The 25242-nt window shown below is 59.1% G+C and overlaps 3 protein-coding genes across 5 annotated transcripts; 1 reads left to right on the forward strand and 2 right to left on the reverse strand.

The window, feature by feature from the left end:
- Positions 1-1715: 1715 nt before the first annotated feature.
- Positions 1716-8928, reverse strand: LOC126044407 (uncharacterized). 3 transcript variants are annotated; one of them, XM_049814018.1, is made up of 12 exons: positions 7916-8928; positions 7110-7153; positions 6705-6768; positions 6274-6414; positions 5497-5595; positions 5225-5280; positions 4962-5102; positions 4736-4778; positions 4326-4406; positions 4077-4230; positions 3439-3509; positions 1716-2955 (listed from the first exon to the last, which is right to left on the reverse strand). In XM_049814018.1, the coding sequence occupies exons 1-12, from the start codon at positions 7958-7960 to the stop codon at positions 2821-2823; spliced, it is 1074 nt and encodes a 357-aa protein (XP_049669975.1). In that variant the 5' UTR covers positions 7961-8928; the 3' UTR covers positions 1716-2820. The 3 variants fall into 3 exon arrangements, with proteins under 3 accessions (XP_049669975.1, XP_049669973.1, XP_049669976.1); XM_049814016.1 differs by having other exon boundaries at positions 1716-2976; XM_049814019.1 differs by lacking the exon at positions 7916-8928 and having other exon boundaries at positions 1716-2976; positions 6274-6383; positions 7110-7296.
- Positions 8929-9067: 139 nt separating this feature from the next.
- Positions 9068-18033, reverse strand: GCC1 (GRIP and coiled-coil domain containing 1). Its single transcript, XM_049814015.1, has 3 exons — positions 17985-18033; positions 16136-17194; positions 9068-14831 (listed from the first exon to the last, which is right to left on the reverse strand). The coding sequence occupies exons 2-3, from the start codon at positions 17180-17182 to the stop codon at positions 13527-13529; spliced, it is 2352 nt and encodes a 783-aa protein (XP_049669972.1). The 5' UTR covers positions 17183-17194; positions 17985-18033; the 3' UTR covers positions 9068-13526.
- Positions 18034-18340: 307 nt separating this feature from the next.
- Positions 18341-22443, forward strand: ARF5 (ADP ribosylation factor 5). The gene is made up of 6 exons (XM_049814280.1): positions 18341-18516; positions 18616-18696; positions 20192-20301; positions 20691-20762; positions 21584-21709; positions 21846-22443. The coding sequence occupies exons 1-6, from the start codon at positions 18450-18452 to the stop codon at positions 21930-21932; spliced, it is 543 nt and encodes a 180-aa protein (XP_049670237.1). The 5' UTR covers positions 18341-18449; the 3' UTR covers positions 21933-22443.
- Positions 22444-25242: the final 2799 nt, after the last annotated feature.

A 25242-nucleotide genomic window follows, 5' to 3' on the forward strand; every position in this document is an offset into this window, starting at 1 on the left:
AGGGTTCACTAAGCCCGGCCCTGCAAAGGGTGACTCGCACCTGCTGGCTGCTGTGCATCCCTCTGCCCTACCCGCGGCATGTCCAAGGCACCTGCAAAGCAAAAACTGCGTGGGGTGGAGGGCCCTGTGGTCAGAAGCCTTGGGACCAGCTGCCAGCCCCAGCCGCTCGGGCAGACAAATCCCCTTACTGAGCATCTCAGAGTTCAGGTTCACTTCAGGCTGCTGTCTTTTCCCCCTCTTTGTACCCAGTTGAGTCCTTTTGGCTCTTGTGTGCCGGTTGCCGCTGTTGTGTGTACTGTTTTCTCTTCCCCCCAGCTCTGTCACTGCTTCTTCCAGGAAGGGTTTGTCCTTGGCTGGGTTTGGTTCTCCAGAGACACTGGCACTCCTGGAGCCGACTCTTCAACTCTTTCTACCTGGTTATTGATTTTTGGCTTTTTGTCATCCTGGCTATCTGCTGTTCTTTTAACACCCTTCGTAGGTGCTGGTTTGTCTCCTTCCCCTTTACTGGGTTGGAATTGTGGCCTTGCTGCCGCATGCCCTGGTGGTGCCCAACCTGCAGCGTTGGCTGTGGGCCTGCCCCACACTTGTCCAACAGTATTTTCACAGAAACGTGGTGCTACTGAAGAGATGGGGAGGGTCACCCTTGTTTTCATAGTCTTGTGGTTTGTCTCTTTTCTGCTCCCCCAACCTCTTTAGTCTTTTCCAGTCCTTCCTTTCCTCTGGGAATCTGCTGGAGTGGGATCCGAGGTCAACCCAACTTGTCCTCCCCATCACTGTGCACCTCTGCTTCTCTGCTCCCCCGACCCATTTGCTCCCATTTCTCCTTGCAGAAGCTTTGCCTCCCTGGCAGCCCTAGCAGTGGGTTTGTTCCTGTTTCTCCCAGCAAGCCTCAGCCTACTTATTTTCTCTCCCACCAACCATGTGGGAGAGGGCTCATACCACAAACGCTTCTGGCGTTCACCTGGTACCCACAGGAGGAAGCCCTGGGTGCTTGCAGCCTCATGACTTGCATTATTATGCCAAAGCAAACACCGGGTTTTATTGTCTGCCAGCAGTTCATCCCTTACATCCTACACGGGTGCATTGTACCGCCCTGCCCGTACACCCAACAAGTCGTTTGCTTTCCTTGCTGCATCTTCTCCGTCCCTGGGTCACTGCATGAGCACGCACCCTTATCTTGTGCAGTGCTCAGTAGCCACTGGCTCGTCTTCCTATCACCTTGTAGCTCAACAGCCCAAACATCCTCCTTCAGGTATTATTCCTCTCAGTGATGTATTTCTTGCTTTCCATTCCTCCCAAGGAGGTTAGACCATATATCCTGCAAACGACACCCATTATCATTCTTTTTGCTTTTCTACCTAGGCTGCTACACACCATCCATTTTTCTCTCTACCTGCCTCATCTTCTAACAGTCTTTTCTGTTCTGCCCTGTTCCTAAGTCCTGGTTCTCGTGCCTGCATTAAGAGCCTGGAAACGTGTCCCTGTCCTCCCCCTACACTGGGTTGCTGGTAACAACCAACTTTTAAACGGTTCTGAGCCCTCGCCCGGCTTCTCACCTCTATTTCTGGTGGCGCAGGAGTCCCAGTGGTCACCAAACAGCACGCCCAGCAGACATGCTGGAAGGAGCCACTGCCAAGTTGGTGCTCGGTCAGTCCATGCTCCCACCTCCCCTGTGCAGCAGTTCCCCCCCCCCCCCCCCGTCATCCCACCGCAGCCCTCGTGGGCTGTCACACACCTCTGCGCATCGGTACTTGAGCCCATCTCAGCACCATCTCCATCCCCAGCCCCAGCAGCTCTCGATGGCATGCCTGGCTCTTGCCCTGAGCTATCTTCCTTAGGCTGGAGGTCTCCAAATGCTCTTCGCGTGTCCGTTTGTGCTAGCTGATGGTGTGATGGGGGTGAGCACGGCCCCACCAACACCCCCTGAGGGTTTGTCTTTGCATGGGTGATGGTGCTTGAGCACTCTCAGCCCCAGAAGTAGACAAGGTATGAACAAGCATTTGGGCTGATTTTTAACTTGTTGGAGGAGGCTGTGGGGCAGAATCATCTCCAGCCATGGCTCCTTCATCCCCATGGACATGGCCTTGGCCACAAACCTTCCCCTGAGGCAGGAAGGAGGCATGAGCCACCTGGCTCACCGCCTGTTTCTGTTACTTATCTAACAGCAGCAAACGCCAGGAGCACCTCAACCATAATACCTTTATTTATAAGCACTTTCTCCCAAGCCCTGTGGAGGAATTTGGATTGCTCGCTGGCAGAAAGCGTAACACTGAAACAAGGCCAAATAAAATAGAAAAAAACCCACCACCTTCCCTGGGATAGTTGCAGTTGATGTTCAGTTGCTGGAAGCCCTTAGGGACTGCCAAATCATCTGCGTGCCACCAGCCTCCTCCCACAGCACCTGAATGCTCATGAACCTGCAAAGCCCCGCTGCTGCCAACAGCCGAGTCGTTTGTGGTACGGAACAGGGGCATTCTTCTTCCAGAGAGCTCCTGTCCCATCTCCCATGGTCCATCTCCTGTGCAGCGACTGCTTGTGGTTTTGCTGTCTGTATGGTGCAGGCGGTGGGAAGTCAGGCTGCCTCCAGCAGCGAGGCGCTACGGGTGGAATTCCCACTGGGGCAGAGCCACTGCAGCCCCCCCCAACGCTGTCGGATACCTGCCCGGTGCTGCCTGCGCCTTGCTCGAACCTTTCCAGGCACGAAGGACTGTGTCCAGAGAGATCCTGCCTGGCTACGGACAGGCTGCAGGGAACTGCCGGGGATGTGCAAATCCTGCCGAGGTGTTGGGCAGCCCGGAGTCAGCGGGATGAGGTGACAGCCTAGGGAACGGCCCCCAGGGACTCGTCATAGAAAGCCTTGAGGCCCCGGTGATGCTGCAGGGAGGGTCTCTTGCCCACTGCCTCCTGACGGAAGTTTTGCCTCAGCCACCCGTAGACCAAACTGTGCAAGAAGCCCTGGAGGGAGACGGTCAGGGCCTGCGAGAGAGAGAGGGCAGAGGCAAGCGCTGCCTTTACTTGCCCCTGGGCCACCCGGTGCTGCAGGAGTGCTGCAAACCCCATCGCCCTCTCCACGCCGGAGAGGAGCCACCTGGGATCAGCCCGTGTGAACGCACAGGCAGGGTGGCGCAGGGACACAGGAGGTGGTTTTCCTCTTGGTGTGCTCAACTAAGACAAGGGCAACACCTGGGAAGAGCTGAGGAGCGAAACACCAACCACCAAACCAGGGGGAAGAGCCCCGGCAGAGCCCGGCTGCCACCAGCAACCCGGGGCTTTTGCCCCGGGTGGCACCAGGTCCTGGGGTTGGCAGGGCTCCCGCAGCCCTGCCACTGTGGCACGGGGACGGCACAGCTCTCCCAGCTCCCCCCCCCATCACCGCTCACACATCTGATGGGGACAAATGTCCCGGTCCTGGAGCCCAGGAAACGGGTTTTTACTTACTGTAGCAACGTAGAGGAAAAAGACCGAGGCAGGTTTGATGCTGGTGAAGGAGAGGAGGGTGAGGAGGAAGGCTGCAGATGGAAGACAAAAGGACACTCCTTGGTCTTCCTCTCTCTGATAATGCTTCATCTGGAGTTTCCCTCTCCAAGTGGCAAATGCCCTTCCCCTGTCACAGCCTATGTCCCATGGCACAGGGCTCTACGCAGGACAAGCACACGTGTACAACGAGGTCCTCCCCAACACGCGGCCCAGGGACCTTGGGGAACTCATTGCCACAAGTTTCTGCAAGGCTGAAAGCTTAAACAGGCCCTCAAAGGGATGAGATATTGCTAAAAAGCAGGTCCATCAAACACGATCCACCCTCCAGCTCAGGAAGAACCTGTCATCCTAAGAGCAGGCTGGGCTAAACCAGCCACCGGTTGGACTCGACAGCAGCGATCGGGGCTGGCTGTCCTCTCATTTTGGGTCTGCCTGGCCACGGCGTCCTACAGACACCTGGAGGCTTTGCAGTTATTCAGCCTAAGCCTCTTGTCTTGGACCTGGGTGCTGTCTCAGCTGGGGAATAAAGGGGCTGCAGGAAGAGTTGCGGTGGCTCCCGCCTGCTGTGGGAGCTGCGGGGCATCCCCACTCTGACTTACCTGGCGCCCAGCAGAGCAGGAAAACCAGCTGGAAGTAGTGAGAGACTTTGCTGACGCTGCGGATGCTTCTGCCCGCAAAGCCATCCTTCTCCAGGGTCAGCAAGGGTGCCGCGGCATTCCTCCGGCACCAGAGCTTCACCCTGCGGTACAGGAGCTGGACGGCGGGGATCGGCGTCAGCCGGGGCACGCTGACTTCTGCGGCCAGACCCTGTGCTCTCCCCGATGCACCACACCGTGCCGCTGGCTTACCGTGCAGCAGCTGAGCACCAGCAGCAGGTACAAGAAGAAGACAATTTTCCCCTCCAGGCCCACGTCCTTCCTACCTATGTACTGAGAGGGATTGGGAAATCAGCGGAGCCACAGGCCAGCTCTGCCCCGAGCGGCTCCTTCCACAGAGGCAGGACAGAGCCGTGCCACAAGCCCCACGGCGTGGGAACAGCCACCAGTGGAGCACTGCCGGAGCTGGGGGCTGCCCCTGTGCCTCTGCTTGAGCAGGGACGCTCCTGCCCCATCCCTCCGGCAGCATCTGCCCACGCACCGCAGACCGGCTGCCTCCCAGTGGCCTTCCGAGCCCAGCCGCCTTCGGCAGCATTGGGCAGCGGTGTCTGCTAGAAGGGCAAAGGCAACGGTGGGAGGGACGGGCACCCATCAGCGCTCACCTCGTAGCAGATATCCTGGGCATGGTGGATGAGGAGCAGGCAACTGAAAGGACAGAGGATGCTGGTGGCGGTCCCCTAACCCCCCCAACCCAAAGCCTTCACCACCCAGAGGTGTCCCTCGTGCACCTTGCAGGAACAGCCGCACGCCCAAGCCCATGGGGAAGGGAGAGGGGTGCCCCCCCCCCAGCTCCCTCCTCGGGGTCAGGGTGGCAGGCCGGTGACGTACCTGGAGCAGTAAAGGCTGTAGGTCTCATGTGAGCGGTTGCCTTTCCACGGCACGACGGGCTCGATGGGTCTTGGCGCGACGTCGGTCACGGAGGTGCCACGGGCGATGAGCTGTCCCAGGAGCGTGAGTGCCGGCACCAGCCTTGCAGGGAGAGGTGGAGGTGAGCGCATCCATCCCGTCCTGGGCAGAGCCGGGAGGGCGGACACCATGCCGCAGCCTGGATCAGGGTGGAGAGGGGCTCGGGGCCGGCGGCTGGCACGTACCAGGCCAGGACGTAGGGCAGCCCCTGCCATGCGCTCTCCAGGCACCCGCTCCTCTCCTGCAGGGAGGAAACCCCCCATGACCCGAGGCTGCGGGTCTCGCAGCAGCTTGAGGCTCTAGCCCTGCTCTGCTGGGATGCAGGGCAAGCCACTAACACCTCAGGGAATGGGGCTGCCCTCGGATCCCCTCGCTGCTCCCCGCGTCCTCTCAGGGCCAGAACAGCCGCATGTGCAAAGGATGATGCCCAGCCGCACCACGGCTGGTGGCCACTGACCTGCAGAGCTGCCATGTGCCGGGCTCTCCAGCCGTGGACGGTGCGGTAGGCTTCGTACGCATAGACAACAACCATCAGGAACGAGACCGCGTAGAAGGTCTGTGAGAGGAGAGGGAGAGCGGGCTCCTGCTGTGCCCAGCACCCCAAAGGCACCTTCCCCCTCCCCTCCTCGTGCTCTGCACCCCAACATCCCGCTGTCCCCCAGCAGAGCTGTGCCAGGAGCAGCCGCACAACAAGGGAGCCGCTCACTGAGACACGCAGCACCAAGAGCAAATGGCTTCGTGCCGTCACTGCGCCCACCCTGGGGAGGGGGACCGGCTGGCCGGTGGCTTTATCAGGGCAGGAGGGAAGTGGCAGGCAGGAGCCGCAGGTGCTGGGTAAGTTTGGGCATGAAGGGGAGAACACGACTGCACCGGAGAGAGCCATGCCCTGCTTTGCTCTGGCGCACATGAGCGGCTGCGTTTGGATTTGCCATCCCGGTGCTGGAGGCAGGGCACGGCGCAGGCAAGAGGGATGCTGCCGGGGGGGGAACGCAGCACTCGCCTCATAGGGGCTGGGGAGAAATACTGGTCATGTTTCCCCAGGGAATGAGTCTTGGTGGCTCAGGACAGTGACAGGGGGAACAGGAGCCATTTCTTGGTAGGAGAAATAGTTCCCCAGCCCGGGACTTCCCTGGGGACACTCCAGCCCACAGACGGGTCTCAGCTGTTCCCAGGGGTATAGGAGGAGATGCCCACCTCCCGGTGCCACCCCACGGCACGAGCCGACCCCCCCTACCGTGGCCAGCATCAGTCCGTAGGGGCAGGCAGCGTACGCTGGGATGAAGAGCGGGGCTGGCAGCAGCTGGATGGTGGCTGTGCTGAGCAGCACAGCGGCGGCCAGGAAATCTGCCAGGGCGAGGAGGAAAAGGGGGCGAAGCTGGGGGACGGGACACAGCGTTAGCTCTGGCTGGCAGCGTCACGCCGGTGGCAGCAGCTTCTCCCTGGCTCAGCAGAGCTGCCATGGCCACGTCCCTCCCCAGGCCGGCCGGGAGCAGAGTTGGGACCTGCTGCTCTCCAGGGATGCTAGTGCGAGCATCCTGCATCTCCTGCCCCCCTCCAGTCCTGCTGTGCGTTAAGCCCAGCAGCAGCAGTCCTGGCCAGGCTCTGCCTCAGGCTTAGCTGAGGCCAAAACCCATCCCTGTGCCCCTGGGAGCCAGCGGCACTCACCTGGATGTGGCAGCATCGCCTCTGCCGGGAGGTGACAGCGAGGACCGATCCACTGCCCAGGAGGCTGGAAGAGACGGGGCTGGCGGTTAACGACCTGGCGGAGCAGAGCTGTTGGTGGCCCAGCACGGTGGCTTCCCAACGAACCCATCCCAGTGGGGATCCTGTGCTCAGCCTCCTCCGAGATGGGAAGGAGCTGGCACGGGTATGGTGTGTGTGTGTGGGGTCCCCTCCCTACAAAGGCAATGGGATAGGGCAGAGGCCCGGGTTAGCGCGAGGCCAGTTCCCACACCCCAGGTTTGGGGTCCAAGGGGGCTGTGCATAAGACAAGAGGCCGCGTGCAGGCAGGGCTACGGCTGCTGCCTCCCCCCCTCCCCAGCACCGAAGGGCCGGGGGGGCAGAACCCACCTCAGCAGTGCGGCTGGCAGGTAGATGCACGTCAGCACGAAGACCTAAGGGAGAGAGATGGAGAGGAGCACGGGCTCAGGCGTCCTGCAGCGGGGCCACAGCGGGAGCCTCGGCTGCCCCACGGACGTGGACCCCCAGGCACGGCCAGACTTGTTCCCGCAGGCATCCCTGGCTGAAGCGGCGGTGGGCGGCCGGCGCCCCGGTGTCACCGCAGAGCGGGCAGAGGAGAAGCAAAAAAGGCATCTTCCCCAAGAGGTTGTGCCGGAGGGGCTGGAGCCCTTCGCTGGTGGGCAAAGCGGAGGGGCCAGCGGCCGGTTCCTCGCCAGCCCCGCGGTGCTGCCGCATGGGATGAGCCCCTCTGCGGTGGCTGCATGAAGGGGTTTCCCTGCTGCGTCCCCCGAGCTTGCCTTACCGCAGCACCTGGGTTTCTTTCGCTTGGGGCTGGGGAGCGCCGAAGAAACCGCGTCCCGCTCCAGGCTTGCGCTGCTGAGAGCGGTTCCCAGACAGCGCGGCGTGGGGCTGCCGCAGAGGAACCGGCGAGACTGCCAGAGCCGGATGGCTCCCAGGGCCCGGTGAGTCACGCAGAGACAGCAGAGCAGGAGCAGTTGCCCCCGAGTCCTGGGCCGGGCAGCTGGGACCCCTTTGCTGGCAGCTATGGTCCCCGCAGCGCTGTCCCCCCATCTCCGGCGTGGAGGAACCCCCCCTCGGCCAGGAGCCCACGGGGGAGGCCTGAACAGGGACTGCAGCGTTTGGCAGCATCTTTCCCAGGTCTCTGCATAGGGTTTCCTGCCTGCACATGCCTTTACCTGGTTATCTGAGAGAGCCGACGGGTGTTCCTCTTCATTCACCATGGCCAGGCAGCTGGGAGCTGAGAGCTTTCCCAGCTCTTCTCTGCACAGCCTGGGGACGGGTCAGCAGCCGGCAGCGCTCGGAAGGCTGGCACCAGAGCAGTTGCTGGCTGGGCTCGCTCCACACTCCATCTGCAGGGACACGGCCGCAGCTCTGCCTGCACAGCGCAGCTGGAGGAACCTGCCCAGCCGGGGCAGCAGGAGCTTCCCCACAGACACGCAGGCTGCTACGTGCAAGCCCTGCGAGCAGGGAGGGGATCAGCCCCTCGTGCTCGTGGAACCCAAGCGAACGCTTGGCAGCCTCCTTCGCACCTCCCTCTTGCACGCTGGGGAGTGAGAACGCAAGCAAGAAATGCAGTTCCCCGTCGGGGTTGCAGACGTGAGCGTGGCCGTTCTCCATCCCCTTCGCCTCCTGGCTGCTTTGGCCGTCTGCTGCAAAGTGGCGTGCGCAGGCAGCGACAGGCGTCCCCACATCTGCTGCTACAGGTGCAGGCAGACTTCTCCTTGCTAAGAGGGAAAACTGAGGCACGGGAAAAGGGTCAGCAGGGCAAAAGAAGCCCGCGCAAGGTGAGCCCCAGAGCCCAGTGCCCCAGCCAGCCCTGAGACCACAGACTATGCCAGAGTGCTGCGTGGGGGCCGCTCTGCCAACACCGGGAGACCGGGCACGAGCAGGGACAGGGTGACAGGAGGGCTCGGTGCAGCTGCCTCTGCAGGATACGGCCACAACACAGTCCCGCCCGTTGCTTGCACTGGGAAGCTCTAGGAGGGAAAAGCCAGACGGGCACAGCAGTCGCTGCCGAGAGTGCCAGAAAAGCTGCTGGAGGGAAGAGAGGTGCCAGCTGGGACAGCCACCCCCCGCTGCAGGCTGCCACCACATTGGGGAGGGCAACTGCAGCTGTTTCCTGATGTTCCCCGATGATCTAACAGCAAAGAACAGGTCAAACTTGCAAGCTGACAAAAAATTTAGTTTTTTTACACCTGTTCAAGCAGTTTTTGCAAGACCAGAGAACAAGGACACCACAGCCACGCTGTGCCATCAGCAGCCAGGGCTGGTGGATCTGGCAGACCCCAGCACCCTGGGCAAGAAGCTCTGCAATCTGGCAAAGTGCAGCAGCACCAAGCCCGGCTGGTTGCAGCAGCGTGCTGAGGGAGGCTGGGGGCAAAGTGCTGCATAAGCACATGCCAGCAGCCAGCCCACGCGCTGCTCCCCACTTAAACCACAGGTCACCAAACAGCAAGCAGAGTTATGCTTCAGGTGGTTTTTTTTTTTTTTACTTTTATTTCAGCAGTATAGGCTGAATTAAGAGAGGAAAGAAGGATGAATGATGGGGAACGTCTGAGGGATGGAGAAGGAGTAGGGAGAGGGGCTGGAGCGGAACAGAGAAAGGAATTGCACTGGGTGAGCTGCACAAGGCTGACAGCAATGCAGAGGACCTTGCTTTGGCAGCTCCTGGAGATGTTCCCCCACAGCTGCCAGCTGCCTCCTTCATAGCCGCTCCTTTTCTCCTCCACCAGGTGAGGAAATGCTCCTTAAACCCCGCTGGTCACTGAGCAGCGGCTCCGCATGGTCCCAGCTGGACCCCATTTTGTTCCTCTCCTCACCATCACTGTCAACTGCTGCAACCTGCCCTCCGGCCAGTCTCTCTCCAGCTTGGCTGGCAATTTTTCCTGCCCAGGACCAGCAGAGGAATGCAGACCTGTGGGTGTGGAAGAGGCATCTCACAGTGGTCACAGGACAGCAGAGTCAGTCCTGCTGCATCTGACAACCATCACAAAACCCACCGCCACTTGGGATCTATTCTACATTACTTCATTCTCCAGGCAGGGGCTCTTCCAGAGGCATGAGGCAAAGGGAGAACCGGGATCCCCTCTCAGCCTGTGCAGTGAAGCCAAAGCAGGAGGAAGCATCATCACCCTCAGGCATTGTGGGAATGGCTCCTGCTGCTGCAGGGTAAGATTTTAAGCAATCCCCGTGGTTTGAGAGGCACCACTTGATTCAATCTTTCCAAACTGGGACCAGAGACTGGGTTCTTTTCGGCAGATCCCTTGGCCGAACCAACACTCCCATCATTGAGAAGTGTTTCAAAGTCAAGGAGCCCAAGACCAAGCACTCCCTGGAACAAACTTTCCAATTTCTATCTAGATGCCTCCATCGGAGCAGCACGTGGATCCTGCACGGGACCAACTGCCAATGCGCTCTCCTCCTCCTCTCACGAGGAACTGCCGACTGCTTGGCTTTGTCATTCCTTCCCAAGACCTCCAGCAGGACAGGTTCTGCCTGGGGCTTATTTTCCCTGAGGATTTTTTGAGGAGAAATTGGCACCAAGGGTTGCATTAGCTGGAGCACTGCCCTTGCCTTCAGCAAGGTGGGATTTGTGGAGTGGACTCCAGTGAGCTCGGCCACTGACAGGACAAGGACTGCCGGCACAGCACTGAGATGGGAAAGGACTCCGTCCTGCTCAGCTGCTAAAGCTCTCCATCCATCCCAGGCACTTGAATTGCAGAGGCACTCGCAGGCTCTGGCTTCCCTGTGCTGAGATGTGTGCTGGCTGGGGAGCCCCGCTCAGCTCCTGAGGCCTCTCAGAGCCCACATCCTCTGCGAGAAAAACAGCGTACACCATGCTGGCCTCATCACGTGTGCCGGGGAACACTCGGGTAAAAAAACAGCGGCAGCCGCAAAGTTGCAGCTGTGCAAAGACCGTGCACTCAAGAGCGAGCAGCGCATACCCAGCACTGAGCAGCGGGGCTTGTCGGACTGGAGCGGCAATGGCTCATCAACCCGGCCGAGCCAGCGTGAGCTGCCAACGGCACCGGCGCTGCCCAGAGACACAGCAGCTCCCTCCCGAAGAGCTGCCCAGGTTGCGCGGTGCACCAAGGCCTCCCTGGGCAGCACGGCATCGAGAGCTGCTAAATCAACCTATTTGTTAACTCAGCTCCCGGACTCGTGAGAGACCTGGACATTGTTAAAACAAGACTTGACACCCGTGTTTACACTTTCCCTGTACTCTGGGACTGGGAAGTTGTGCTTTAGTAGCCAAGCTGTAATTAAAAACAAAGCAGGTGCATGAAAACAAAACTCAAGTGAGATTTTGCCTACGCAGATGAGAAAGCTCTAGAAGCTTCAGTAAAAGCACAACTGGGAGTAGCCAGTTCCCAGGGCTGCAGGCAACCACCCAACGTCTCTGGAAGCAAAACATCCCTCCCTGGTTTTAAGAGAGTAGTGACCATTTAAATATTAGCACAAGCACTTCCTGATGGGCGCTTTTCCAGGAGATCCAGCCAGCACAGCTCTTCTGGCCTCACAGAGATGCTCCTTCCCATTTTGTATAACTTAATGCCAACAGGCAGCATTGGGGACACAACAGCTGGCACGCTTATTTTTTTTCTCCTGACCTTATATACCCTTCACTACAGAAAGCACCGGCATTCTGCCCTGGACCTCAGGAGCAGTTCCACTGCAGCAGACGACGTTCTGGACAGAAAAACCCACCCTGCTGACCCCACAGAACCTCTCCCACCTGCAATGCCTGAAGTCCTGGTGCAAGCCGCCCTAAGATACAGCATCGTCCCTCCCAGTCATGCAGACCAGCCAGGACCCAGGCTCGGCTGCAGTTGCTGAGCCCTCTCGTGTCACTCGCTGCTTTCCTTGTGTGTTGCTTTTCAGAGCCAGGTGCCATCCCAGGGAAGCAGACCCTGGCAGCGCCCGGGGTGGCTGCAGTGGGAGGGATGCTGCACCCTCCGGTCCCTGTCCCTGGGGACTGGGCAACCAGTGGGTGCCCTCTAGTGGCCCCAGCACCCAGGCGATCGGCTGGGGAGATCCCCAGAGACCCAGTCTCTCCCTCCAGACAGGTGGCTGCTTCCCTTGTCTCAACCATCAACCCAGCAGGGGAGAGACAGAAGGCGAAGGGAAGGCAATAGGGTAAAGCCAGCCGCTGCCCTAGCCCTTCAACCGGTGAAAACATGGGCTCTGGGGGGGAAACAGTGCATTCCCCTTCTCCAGCCTGTCAGCTCTCAAGCACAGAGCAAAAACAACAGGAAAGTCAGGTTCCTGCCACGGAAGAGGGGAGAGGAGTTTGCTCGTGCCAGCACTGGCCTCGCACCGAGCCTGCCAGCTGCCCTCCTCGGCCCGGGGGGCAGGAGCAGGCAGCTCCCCCAGCACACTCACAGCTGTACGCCGCAGCTCTCCCAAGGCCCCAACCCTTCTCACGCAGTCCACTAATATTCAAAACACACGCTCTGGTTTTAGTCTTGCAACCGTTCATAAAATGCCTAATACAACCATCTTCCCAGCGAGCCAGGGCTTTTAGCTCCATCCTTCTGGGTCTAAGCAGTCAGGAGCCGGCAGATCCGGAGCACAGCTGCAAAACACAGGAATGCCAGCAGGGAGCTTACAGCAGTCTACCAAAGGCAGAGGTGTTTCAAAATGTTTTGGCTTCCTTCCTGCCATGCTCACCGATTTGCAAGGAAGTTACGCAAGAACTTCAAGGTCTATGCAGCAACCAGCCAGGCCTTTATCCTCACAGTGTTTACCGCAAGCTGAGGGCACACACTGCCCCCAGAGCTGTTATCTTCTGCCCCTCACTGCTGCTTGCTTCTTTCATCCCAGCAGGAGCAACGCCTTGCTGCCAAAAACAACATTGCAGAATATCAAAACTTCACTCAAACTCCCAAATGCTCAGAAAATGACTGCTGAAGGGTCAGTGTGCCTATTTCAGCCTTTCCTCTGTTTGCTTTCTGCAACACCCTGGTTCCCATCCCAAACAGGGTCAGAAAGCTCAGATACCTGCTCTAAAAGAACTGCTACATAGCACCTGCTAGTTTGACACTGGTAAGGAACCACTGCTTGCACCACTGCAGTTACAAGGGTTCAAACTTAAATACTTAGGATATCTTTTCTCCTTCCTGGGAAACACCGATAACTGCAGAGAGAATCCCTGGTCAGTAATGAGAGCACACCATAACATGCTGCACCATCTGATGGTCCCCAGTGCTATGGGGAGTTGCTATATCCACTGGTATAAATTTGGCTCCAGGTAAAAAAAACCTTATAAGAAATTGCTCAAGATTTTCTGCATTTGGATGATGCTGGTAGTTAAGACTCATCCTTCTCCCAGGCTTTCAGCTCTTTGTCTTATGTTATTTTAGCACCGTGTTAAGTGCTTCCTCCCGCCCCCTTTAAATCTTTTGAGTCACAAGCCTGTCTGGCATTTGAAGATACAAGCAAGTTCCACTCTAATAGGACTCCTCACCCTATGCCTGACAGGTAGGGATTTTTTAAAAATTGTGTTTAAAAAAGCATCAGTACCTTCCTTTTTTTAAAAAATCAAGTTCCAACTCAGAGCAAATTCTCACATCAGAGAGCAAGAGAGCACTGTATTCCTACTGGAATAGTTGGCACAATTCTGCTTTACATTAGTGCTAAGAGCACTAGTTTAAGCCCAATTCTTTGCTGAAAGCTCCCTGCTCCATCACATGGCTGGAAAGAGGTTACACCACAAGTGAAGTGGTCTTAGTTAATAATCAGAAAAGTGTTACTATGCAAAAGGGGTTAGGAATAAAAGCTACCATCTCATCTCTTCCCAGAAAGCCACCAGCTGCTGTAAGCTGACTGTTTTGTAATAGTTTGCTTTTCTTCTGGGCTGAAATGCAGAATAGTCAATATGGCAGTTAGAGTCTGCTGGCGACCAAGAGAATCTGGCAGCGTCAAAAATCTATAGACAATGTTCTTGAGGTATTCCAGGTTGGCTCCCTCTCTGCTCTTATCTCTGAAGTTCTTCTCAATTTCTCTTTGAAGTGCGGATATCTCCTCCTGGTGCTTCTCCTCCTCAACCAAGATTTTTTCCTGGAGCTGGTGAACTTGCACTTCCAGCTTGTGCTTCTGCTTCCTTAGCGCTACAATTTCCACTTCTTTGCGAGCCAGCTGCTCTGCATACAAGAAGAAGGTAGGCTCACTGGTGGTGGAGAGATGAAGAGCCTGGGGGAGAATCTCTGAGGAATCATTACCTGGTGAGTCATTGCTAGCAATGTCAGTCCCTGACACTAGGTAGTTTTTGGATCCTTGAAGCCCGTAAGGCAACATGACAGCTCTCAGCTGCTCCAGCTCTTGGTCCTTTTCTGCCAGCACCGCCAGGGCTCGGTCCCGCTGTTTGTGCATCTCCTCCTCCAGCTTCAGCGCCCGTTCCCTGTAGTCCAGCTGGCATCGCTCTAATTCCTGCCTGTGAATTTGCTGCAGCTGGGACAACTCTTGCTTCTTGGCTTCCATGTCTTGCTGGTGCTGCTTCTCCATTTCATCAGAGGACAGCTGAAGCATGACATATTTCTCTTTCAGGTCAGTCAGCTGCTCTTGAGCTTCTTCCAGTTCTTTAGCCAGATTGCCATCTTTGGCCGACTTGTTCTTGAGAACCACTTGTGCCCTCATCTTGTACCTTTCAAACTCTTCCTTCAGCTGCTTCAGCTCCTGCTGATAGTACAAAGCAGTGGCCTTCTCACCGTCCCCAGCCTCAGTGCCCTTTGGCAGCTCCAGCTCACACAGTTTCTCGATGTCCAGAGCAGGCTGACTCTTCTTAGTTGCTGCCTGCAAGAGCTTTTTCAGCTTCTCCATTTTATCTTTTAGAACATTAACATCAAGATTGGCTTCTTCTATATGAATATCAACAGGTGACCGGCTGGAGGCAGCGATGGCCAGGGTTTTGTTCTCCAGGTCCAACTGTACAATGCGGTCCTTTAGCTTCTGAATGATCACTTGGTCTTTCTGCTTGGCTTTTTCGTAAGTGCCAAGTAGTTCTGACACTTCGGAGACTTGGCCCTCCAAGTCAGCCACTCGCTGCTCCTCCATCTGGGCATGCTGACGGAGCTGCTCCTCTGCCTGTGCAGTCTGAAAGCAGAGAGACACAGCAGGGTTAGATTAGCTCAACTCTCTGGGCAGGAGGTCTGTGGTTTACACGGGGGCTTAATTCTGCTCTGCTGAACTCCAAACAAGTGTGGGGCCATCCTTTCGCCTAGAATCCCACACAAACCATGACACTGACTTGCCTTTTTGGATATTTGTTTATTTGGGGATAACCTAAAAGCATTTCTGCTTTTGTTCCCTGCTCTGCAGAGTTCCTGTCACCAGCATTATCTGTGTTGCTGTAGGTGTGCGGGGGTGTGAAGCAGCAAACCCATGTCAAAATCTGCTACAGGATTTTTTTAAAATGTGCGTGTGCTCTAAAGCTTTCACACATCTAACTGCAATTTACCTAAATCCTATATTTTGTTGCACCAGTATTGATATAATTCAGTGGTTTCTGAGTAGCTACAACAAACACCTGGTGTTCACAGTTTTTACAGCTATCGAGATGCAACTGACTCGACAGTCACCACTGTGAACTAAGACACAGCTGGAGTCAGGTCACCTTCACCTCTGTCAGAGAGAAGCTATTAGAGGTCACTTCCAAAAAAAAAAAGCAAACTGCATTAAACCAGCCTGATGCTTCAGATTAGAAAGAAAATTTGTTCCACAGTGCAAGGAGATGAGGAAGATCCCATTCCAGAGTGTTTCCAGATGCAAATTTGGTTACTGGTGCCAAACCCCCAATGTCAATCCTGAGCACGTTGCCCCACAACCTGCAGTTACGCAGGTTCCTCTTTTCCACCACATCCCTCTTTCTAGCTCTTCCCCCTGCATGCACATGGGCTAGAGCCTTCCTCCTGTATTTTCCTTTCTTCTTTTCCTAGAGCACTCCGAGTTTCACTGAAGAAGGTTAGTTTTTATGAGCTCCTGTAATTGTACCTTGTATTGCGCTTACATACAAGACAAGACACACTCATTGCCATAGTGGGGCAGTGGAAAGGTCTCTCCTCCCAAGCTTGGCCACCGTCACACCAGAGGATAACATGTTCAGAACCAAATGACACTGTGGAGGAGTCACCATGTAATCACCTCAAAGGTTGCTCCCAAATTCAAAGGTCACCACCCCCTGATTAATGACTTATACGCTGTACCACAAACAGCTTTTATTCTCCTTTGGGACTATCATCCCATCAATCAAAGTCATGATACTTTCATCTGTTTCAAACCTCTTGGACTCTGCAGGACTGGGAAGGAGAATTTGTGCTCTTCCAGCCTCAAACCCTGCCCCAATCGCTGCCGATACATGCCACAGAGTGAGCTGCTCCAGGGCTTGTACAAGGCATTACCTTCTTCATCTCTTGTAACAGCTGCACTTGGAAGTGGTTCTTAAGGCTGGCCATCTCCTCCTGCAGATCCTGTATGCGGGGGTCTGGTTTGTTGTTCTCCTCCTGAACAGCTTGCAGCTCTCTCTTCAAGTCTTCTACCTCCTGGCTCAGCTGCTTGATCTGCTGCTCATACCCCTCGGCACGGTCAGCCATACACACCCTCCCGGCCAACGCCTCCCTGGTCTCCTCCAGCTTCAGCTCTGCATCCTGGCGCAGAGTCCTCTCGCTCTGTAGCAGCTTCTGTAGCTCTCGCAGCATAACAGCATGGTCACTCTGTTCCTGGGCTCGGTCGTGCTGCTGCGTGATCAGACGGGCTTTAGTCTCGGCTAGCTGTTCCTGGACAGACTTCAGCTCTGTCTCCAACTTCTTGGTCTCGTCCTCTGCTTTCTTAATGGCATCATCCAGGTCCTGCTTCATCTTCTTCTTGTCTGCTTGGTATGAGGCCTCCATGCGGGACTTCTCCTGTGTGACTGTTGACAGAGCACTGGTCAAAGTCGCCAGCTGGGTCTTCAGCTGGAGCACTCTTTTATCAGCCTCACCAGCAGCAGATGACACATCCCCGCTGCTCGTGCTGATGCCACTCTCTGAACTGCTCGTCTCTTCTGATTTAAGAGAGGAAGCGGCAGCTGTGGGCTTATCATCCTCAGGCCCTGGCTCACCCTTGGTACTGGCCAGACTGGCAGCAGTGTCTGCACTGGTAGCTGCCCCCACGCTATCTTCGCTGTGAACTGAGCTCCTGTCATCAGCAGAATCGGCAAAGGAAGAGCTGGAGCTAGCCACAGACACAGGCTGAGCACTGCTCAAGCCAACATCTGCCTCATGAGACACAGACAACACTTTCAAGCTGGCTTCCAACGCCTCCTTCTCTTTGAGTAGGCTCTTGTAGGCTCTGACGACATCCTTCAGCCGAACCTGGTACTGAAGAAGCTGCTTCTTCTGCGATTCGATGGTCTCCAGAAGATCTTTTTTACTCGGGCCACCTCCAAAGTTCATGCCAAACTTCTCCATGATTTGTGCAACCTGAAAGGAGAAAAACAGCACAAAGGCTAAACGAGCAGCAGAGACATGTTTGCGATTGGCAGGAGCAGGCAGCTAAGCAGGACCACCACCCTGAACTCCCCCAGGACACCACGCAGTTAACGACTCTGCAACTCATCTGTCGCCATGCACTGAACCCTGTGCAGGTCCTGCTCCGAGGGGAAACTCCTGCTATGACTCGGATGCATCAAGTGCCTCAGCCAGGACCAGAGAGAACGCTTTAACGCCTCGTACAGCAATACCTGCCGCTGCAGCCGCTCCCCCTCAGGTCAGTCAGGGGGGCTCACGCCTCTAAATGGCTCCATTTTTCCTTTTCAAGAGAAACAGCCCCTTTGCCTGTCCCTTGGCAGCACAGCTGCCGGCCGTGAAGGTAATCCGACCGCTGCCAGCTCTCGGGGGTCCCCACGGCAGAAGGCCATGGTGGGGGAGGAATGTGTGGGGGGACTCTTCCACTGCAGAGGACCTGCCACGGCGGGGAGGGCTGTCAGCACCAGGCGGCCGGAGAAGTCACGGGAGGGGAGTACGGCCGGGTGGGAAGGTGACACGGCGGGGGAGGGGGGAGGCTTTGGGGGGAAGGGACCGGGGGCAGCCGCTGAGGGGGGCTGCGACGCCGCGGCAGAGAGGCCGCGGGGCTGGAGCAGAGGGGACATGGAGGGCAGGACAGACTGCAGAGCCGGGGAGGGGGATCCCGGGTGTCCGGGGGGGGTCCCGCGGAGGGGTGTGTGTGGGGGTCCCGTCTCCAGGGCAACCCCCGCGCCGCCGCAGGCCTTACCTCCGCTCCGGCACCCTCCGCGCACGCCACTTCCGCCCGACACCTCCTACCGCCGGCGCGCGCTGCGCATGCGCCTTCGCCTGGCAGCGCTGCGGGGAGGTGGGGAGATGCAACGGGGCGTGGCTATAAACGATGGGGGCGGGGCTAGACGGCCAAGGGAGCGCCGAAGGGGGCGGGGCGATGCGGGGGCCCCAGGAGGTGCAGCGTCCAGGGAGGGAGGAGGGGGCGGTACAGAGCGGTGGAGGGGCGTGGTTTGTCAGTGAGGGGCGTGGCCTGGTGATGCAGGGAGTGGGGGCGGTGGGCGTGGGGGCGGGGCCCAGCGGAGGGGGGCGGGGCCCGGTGCGCGGGGCGGGGCCTGCGGCGCGGCGGAGCGCGGAGGCAGCGGGGTGGCAGCGCGGCCGTCCCGTCCCGTCCCGTCCCGTCCCGTCCGTCCGTCCGTCCGTCCGTCCCGCCGCCGCCGCCGCCATGGGCCTCACGGTCTCCGCCATCTTCTCCCGCATCTTCGGCAAGAAACAGATGAGGATCCTGATGGGTGAGCGCGGGGGCGGCGGAGCAGGGCCGGGCGGGGGATGGGGATGGGGCCGGGGCACGTATCGGTACCGGCGCCGGTGACACCGCCTCTTGGTTGCAGTGGGGCTGGACGCCGCCGGCAAGACCACCATTCTCTACAAGCTGAAGCTGGGCGAGATCGTCACCACCATCCCCACCATCGGTGAGTGCCCCGGCACCGGGCAGGGCCCGCACCGAGCACCGGGTACCGGGCAGGACCCAGCCCCCCGCCGCCTCTGACAGCCGGCACCGGGCAGGGCCCCCACCAAGCACCGGGTACCGGGCAGGACACCCCCCCACCCCGCCTCTGACAGCCGGCACCGGGCAGGCCCCCCCCCCCCCCCCCCATCCCGCAGGCCTTGCTGCCCACCCGGGTACCGCTTTCCCGTGGGTCCCCCGGGCCGATCCCTGGTGCCCCCCAATGGGCTGGGGACCGCGGGCGGGTGGGATGTGCGGCATGACGCCCAGTGCCCCTTCTGCCCAGCCGTTACCCTCCCGTTATCCCCTGCCTGCCTGGGTGCTGGGGCAGAGCTGCGGCCAGTGCCCGGTGGGGACCTTGGCTTGCACCCCAAAATACCCCTTGTGGTCCCCGGCACGGGCATTGGCGCAGACCACCCGCTTCAACCTGCACGGCAGGTGCCAACCCATATGTGCCACCCTGGTTTGCTGCCCTCCGCCTGCCCCACGATGAACACAGAGCGCGAGCCGTTACGTCAGCGTGATCTGGCTCCGGTCCAAAGAGGGCAAAGGTGTTTTCATGGCCAGGAGGTCTCTCGGACCATGGGGATCCAGTCTGCCCGAGCATGGCAGGCAGGGCAGGCAGCTGTCCTGCCAGATCCTGGTGTGAAGCTTTCAGTGGGGTGCTCGGCACCGTCTCCCGTAGCATCTCCCACAAGCTGTTGGAGGTGGATTGGAAATGTGCTGAGCTGCTTGGGTTGGGGAGACCGGTCAGCCGTGGTGTACCACCCTGGCCGGTGCTGCTGAATATCTTCATTCATGACCTGGGTGATGGGGAAGAGAGCACCCTCAGCGAGCTTGTGGACGGTCCCGAGCCAGGAGGAGTGGTTATACACCAGCGGGACCGTGCTGCCATCCAGGGGGACCTGGGCAGGCTGGAGAAATGGGCAGAGGAACCTCATGGAGTTCAACCAGGGGAATGCCAAGTCCTGTCCTGGGAGAGGAATAACCCCAGGCCCTGGTACCTGCTGGAGAGCAGCTCTGAGGAGAAGGTCCTGGCAGTCCCGCTGGGAAGGAACCTGAGCAAGCACCAGGCACGTGGCCTTGTGGCTTGGGGCCTCCAGACCCTGGGCCGCACTGGGCAGAGCACTGAGAGTGGGTCAGGAGAGGAGAGGAGCTCCTGCCCCTCTGCTCGGCTCTGCTGAGACACCTCGGGGTGCTGGGTCTGGTGCTGGACTGCCTGGTGCAGGAGAGATGGGGTCATGCTGGAGTGAGTCCGGTGCAGGGCCACAGCGATGGTGAAAGGACTGGAGCATCTCTCGTACGAGGAGAGGCTGGGGTTGCTGGGGCTGCTCAGCCTGGAGAGGAGACGGCTTGGGGGGGATTTCATCCATGTCTGTAAATCCCTCATGGGGGGGTGTAAAGAAAGTGGAGCCAGGCTCTTCTCACCCTCTCCCCATGCCCCTCCTGCCACCCCGCAGGGTTCAACGTGGAGACGGTGGAGTACAAGAACATTTGCTTCACTGTCTGGGATGTGGGTGGCCAGGACAAAATCCGACCCCTCTGGAGGCACTACTTCCAAAACACGCAGGTACGCTGACTCAGGGCAGGGATAAACTTCATCAGCTGCAGCGGGGCTGGCTCGAGCTTGCCCGGGGCTTGTGGCCTGATCCTGCCTGAACTGGGTGTGTGAGTGGTGGCAGGGAACGCATCCTGGTCCCTGGTGCGGTGGCCCCGCTGGGGGTGCTGGGACGGCGCCTGGGTGTTTGCCCCATCGCCCCATCGGAGGGGAGCGAGGCAGAGGGGTCTGGCGGAGGAGCGGGCAAGGGGTGAGGTGTAGCACCGTCCCTGGGGTGGTCTGGTTTTCTGGGGGTGTATGGGATGGGGGGCGGGTGGGTAGCAGGGCTGCTGTCCCCTTGGCTGGGGGGGTGCCTCTTTTCTCTGTGCAAGCTGCCTGCTCCAGCCTGGCTTCTCCCACAGGGTCTTATCTTCGTGGTGGACAGCAACGACCGAGAGCGAGTGCAGGAGTCTGCCGACGAGCTGCAGAAGATGGTGAGTGACGGCAGGGATTTGGTCTGGCGGGGAGGTGGGCATCTCCCAGCCCTCCTCCCGCTCGCCCAGCTCTGCAGCAATGCCTGGTTGGATGCAAGATGACACCTGGCTCTGCTCTGCCCGCGACGTGGTGCCAGGGGCATCCATCCAGAAACGGGCTTGGGGACCTGACGGAGACTCCTCTGCCAGGCAGAGGCTGGACCTGCAGGAAGCAGGAGCAATTGCAAGGGGGAAATACGGCTGAGAAAATGTGGTTTTAGGTTTTACTTAGTCAGGGCTTTGCTAGTCGAGTGCCCAGTCCAGAAACGATGTCCAAAAGCCAGCCTGCGAGGCAGGGGTCATTTATTCCTTGGTGTGGCTGCCTGGGGTGGGGGCAGAGCATCCTTGGGGAAGGAAGCCGGCGCAGAGCGGAGTGCATGACAGCCTGAGAGTGGGAAGAAGGGACGGGCAGGTACCCACTGCCTGCTTGCCGTTGTTTGGAGAGCATCGTGCCTGCTCTCTTGCACCGTCCCCACAGCAGTTGCTGTGCCCCCTCTATCACTGGAGCCCCTCGCTCCAATGCGGGTGCCCCTCTGCGAAGGGCATGGGTGCTCCTGGAAGAACATCCTGGTGCCACCAAGACCTCCGGGCATCGATGGGGGCAGGAGGGCAGCCAAGATACTGGAGGTGAGTGGAGGAGCTGGAGAGCCCTCCCGGCTCTTTTGGTCTGTCCAAGCCAGGTCTTGCTTGCCAGGGTGCCGGTGCTGCAGAGGCTCACCGAGCGCTCACCGAGAGCCGCCCTCCGGCAGCACCCGGCTCAGCCATCCCTGCTCTTTCTGCAGCTGCAGGAGGATGAGCTGCGGGATGCCGTCTTGCTGGTGTTTGCCAACAAGCAGGACATGCCCAACGCCATGGCGGTGAGCGAGCTGACCGACAAGCTGGGGCTGCAGACGCTGCGCAGCAGGACCGTGAGTGTCCAGGGTGCCATCCCCGTCCTCATCCTTGCAGGAGGGACCCGTGGGGCACGGGGCTGCTCCTGGGGTGCACCGGGCTGGCGATCTGCAGAGCCCAAAACCCTTTTCTCCATCCCCTTCTGTTTTGCAGTGGTACGTGCAGGCAACGTGTGCGACCCAGGGCACGGGGCTCTACGACGGGCTGGACTGGCTATCGCACGAGCTCTCCAAGCGCTAGCTGGGCCGGCGGCACAGGGACTAGATGAGCCGGGGACGTCTCTTCCAACTGCTGTTTTGTTTGGGGTTTTTTGTTTATTTTGGGAGGGGGGAGTGTTTTTCCTTTCTCCCAAGCGTGGCCTCGTCTCTGTGTGTTTATCTGGTAGGACTTGAACCTCAAGGACTCGTTGGGCAGCTCCATTTTGCGGTGTCCTGCCTTCGCCCTGGCAGCGCTGCGTGCTGGCCGCCCTCCCCACCTGCATGTGCCGTCTGCGAGAGCTTGCCCGGACCTGCCAGGGTGGCATGTCCCCAAGTGTCCCCACTCCTCACCTGGAGCTGGCGGTGGGGGCTGAGCGGGGCTGGCAGGCAGCCCTGCCGCTGCAGGTCAGAAGGATCCTCCTTTTTATCCTTCGATAAACTTTATAGTTCTCTTTCTCTCGGGGAGGGGGCGTATGGCTGCGTAATGTGCTGTTGTATATCGAGTAATTAAACACCACCACTTTGTACCCCGTGCCCGGCGCGTTTCTGGCTGGCTGGCCTTAGAGCCCCACTCCCCAACATACATCTTCCACGAACATCTCGGGGCACAGGGATTTGGGCCTTAATAAAACCCTGTGTGCACTGTGCTGGGATGCAGAGGAGATGGGCAGAGACTCCGAGATGCGTTGGCAAGCTCATTTTCTTGTCCCCTGGTGCCAGGAGGGGGTCTGACCCATTTTATAGCCGCCCCAGGGTGCTGTCAGGGGTCCGTGCTGCCTCCCCACCATGCTGGCTGCTGTGAAAGCCCTGCGGGGTCAGCTCAGGCTGCATGCTGCAGGAGTGCTAATTGGGTTGTAATTAGTGGGACCGGGCAAAACCAAGTGTTTGGCAGCCCAACAGCGGCCATGCTCTGGTAGCGAGGGGCTGAGCCCTCGCTGGGCACTGGGAGAAGGGGGAGCAGCCTGGTCCTGGGTGCTGCCTCCAAAAAGCCCATGGCTGGCAGGCGGGAGGCAGCAGGCATGGAGCATCCGTGGGTCTGGCAGCAGCAATGCCATGCGTGGCTGGGGGTGGCGAGGGGATGCCTCCCCGTAAAGTGCACTGCCAAACCGTGTGCCCTGCAAAAAACGTGCTCCCTGCACGGAGCTGAGCCGTGTGCTGGCTGTCCCCTTGTAACAGCTCAGGTGGGTGCTCAGTGTATCAGCACCCATCCTGCTGGAGGACTTCCACCCAGCCCAGGGGCGCCTGGCCAGGGAGCGAGGGGTCAGCAGGGGCTGGAGCTGAGAGACAGAAGCTGGATCCTTTCACAGCCCGGGGAGCTGAGGGAAGGGGGGACCCGGACTCCCCTCCCCTCGGTGGCAGACTTGGGGCTGCGTGCCCCTTCCCTTGGGGCAGCTGGGGGGGCAACTGGAGCCCCGGGGCAGAGCTCGCAGGTTCCCAGGGCTCAGCACTTCTGCCCCAGAGCCCTGAGTCTGCCACCAGAGCTGCTACAGGTTGTTGCCTTTGGTGGAGAAAAGTGGGGGGACAGTATGAGATGGGGGGTTCGGTACTTTGCTGCAAGGTTTCCCTGGCGCGCTTGGCTCTTGGGTGCACACCACGATCTGGACTGATGGTGCCTTGGAGCCAGGATCACTCACGGTGTAAAGACCCTGAGAGCGGGGGCACGGGCAGAGCATGGGGAGCCCGGGTTGGACAAAAAGCAGACACAACCAAGGCAGCCCCGTGGTGGAAGGTGGGGGTTAAGCCATGGCCTTTGTAGCACTTGTCCATCCCACCTGATACACCAGGCTTGATTTACAGCATAGTTAGAGAATCCTTGGAGACTGAGAAAGGACCAGAAGAAGCCATATCCCAGCTGGTGGTGCATCAGCCGCTGGGCTGCTCGGCTGAGAAACAGCCTCCCCATGATCATGACAGCCTTGAGCCTCAAAAGCTGCTTTGCAGCAGAGGACAAGGTGGTGCCGGTGCCTTTGCTCACTGCCACGGTTCCTGGGGGACGGTTAATCCCTGCAAGGTGGGTGATGGTTCATGGTGATGCAGGATGACCTGTGCCCATCGGCTCCCAGCGCCAGGCTCCCTCCCTCGGGTTGTGCAGGATCGTGCACGGTCCTGCTGGCGCTGGGGACAGCTGTGTGTCCCCATCTCCCTGGGGACAGCCCAGAGCAGCAGCCTGGGGGGGCTCAGCTCTATGCCCAACATGCACAGCCCCCCGCTCACCCCACACTCAAACAGCCACTCACTGCGAATAATTTAATGCCCCATTTAGCACCAGTTCCTCCAGCCTGGCCTGGACATCACCGTCAGGCTGAGATGAAGTGCCCTGAAAATGCCAGCTGGAAGGCCGTGGGGCGTCCCTTTGGCACCCGACCGCTGCCATCTCCGAGCTGGCAGCCCTGGAGCACACGTGCCATGATGCCCTTCGCAGCCCTGCCAGTTTGCTGCCCGCTCTGCCCTGGCTGCTTCCAGCCCTGCCGGTTCCCCACGGTCCCGGCCACCGGTGGGTACCCGGCTGTGCCGGGGTCCCCTCTCCTCCAACGGTGTGGCCGGGACACGTCCCCTTGGTCACACTGAGCTCCCTGGTTCGCTCAGCACTGTCGGTGCTGCAGGAGAGCTTGCTGCCTGCTTGCTTCTCCAGGAGGGGTGTGAAAAACTTGCCTGTGCCCAGGGCATCGCACAGTCACAGCAAAGGGCTGGCGGGGGGGACCGAACGCCCCGGCTGCACCCCGAGCCAGGAAAGAGCCCCCCACCACGCTGCAGCCGCCGGTGAGGGCTGTCGGTGGGACGGCACCTTTGTGTGAGCTGCCGAAGGGCTGGGGGGGGTTCCTGCCCTGCACCCCCTCCCCATGGACATGCACCCCAAGGACTGGCCCCCTGCAGGCTCCCAGTACCTGGCAGCATTGCCCCGGGGGGCACCTGCAAACCCACCTGCCTGGCCAGCCCCTGCAAAAAAGGTCCTACCCCATGCAAGTGGGCACATCGGTGGCAGTGTCCCGCGCCGGCTGCCGGCCCCTGCTGAGGTCTGTCCTGGTGGGTCCAGTGATTTTGGTTTTAAATGTTTTTGAAGGGCTGCGTATGAAATCGCAGCTCTGGTGCCGCATGGCCTGAATGCTGGTGACCGCAGCAGCCGGCCTCCTGCAGCCCCTGAAAAATACACCCAAACCCATCCCAGTCGCTCCACATTTCTGGAAGGAAGAGGCTCTTTCGGAGCCACCACGGGTGGTTGGAGGTCCCGGACTCTAGCAGGCGTTTTGCAGCCTCACACCGCCCGGCCGCGGCTGTGAGTGGCCGCAGCTTTGGGTACTGCCGGGGCACGGTGGTGGCTGCTGTGCACAGTCCTGTTCTGCTGCCATCGCAGC

The sequence above is a fragment of the Accipiter gentilis genome, chromosome 11 (genome assembly GCF_929443795.1).
Source record: "Accipiter gentilis chromosome 11, bAccGen1.1, whole genome shotgun sequence".
Taxonomy (NCBI): domain Eukaryota; kingdom Metazoa; phylum Chordata; class Aves; order Accipitriformes; family Accipitridae; genus Astur; species Astur gentilis.

Coding starts and splice junctions, on each gene's coding strand:
- LOC126044407 (XM_049814016.1), bottom strand. CDS start 7,960: ATGGTGAATGAAGAGGAACACCCGTCGGCTCTCTCAGATAACCAG. Junction 5,281..5,496: donor GGCACATGGCAGCTCTGCAG/GTCAGTGGCCAC, acceptor TCCTCCCTGCAG/GAGAGGAGCGGGTGCCTGGA. Junction 4,779..4,961: donor TACAGCCTTTACTGCTCCAG/GTACGTCACCGG, acceptor CTGTCCTTTCAG/TTGCCTGCTCCTCATCCACC.
- ARF5 (XM_049814280.1), top strand. CDS start 18,450: ATGGGCCTCACGGTCTCCGCCATCTTCTCCCGCATCTTCGGCAAGAAA. Junction 18,697..20,191: donor CACCACCATCCCCACCATCG/GTGAGTGCCCCG, acceptor GCCACCCCGCAG/GGTTCAACGTGGAGACGGTG. Junction 20,763..21,583: donor CCGACGAGCTGCAGAAGATG/GTGAGTGACGGC, acceptor CTCTTTCTGCAG/CTGCAGGAGGATGAGCTGCG.
- GCC1 (XM_049814015.1), bottom strand. CDS start 17,182: ATGGAGAAGTTTGGCATGAACTTTGGAGGTGGCCCGAGTAAAAAAGAT. Junction 14,832..16,135: donor TGTTACAAGAGATGAAGAAG/GTAATGCCTTGT, acceptor CTCTGCTTTCAG/ACTGCACAGGCAGAGGAGCA.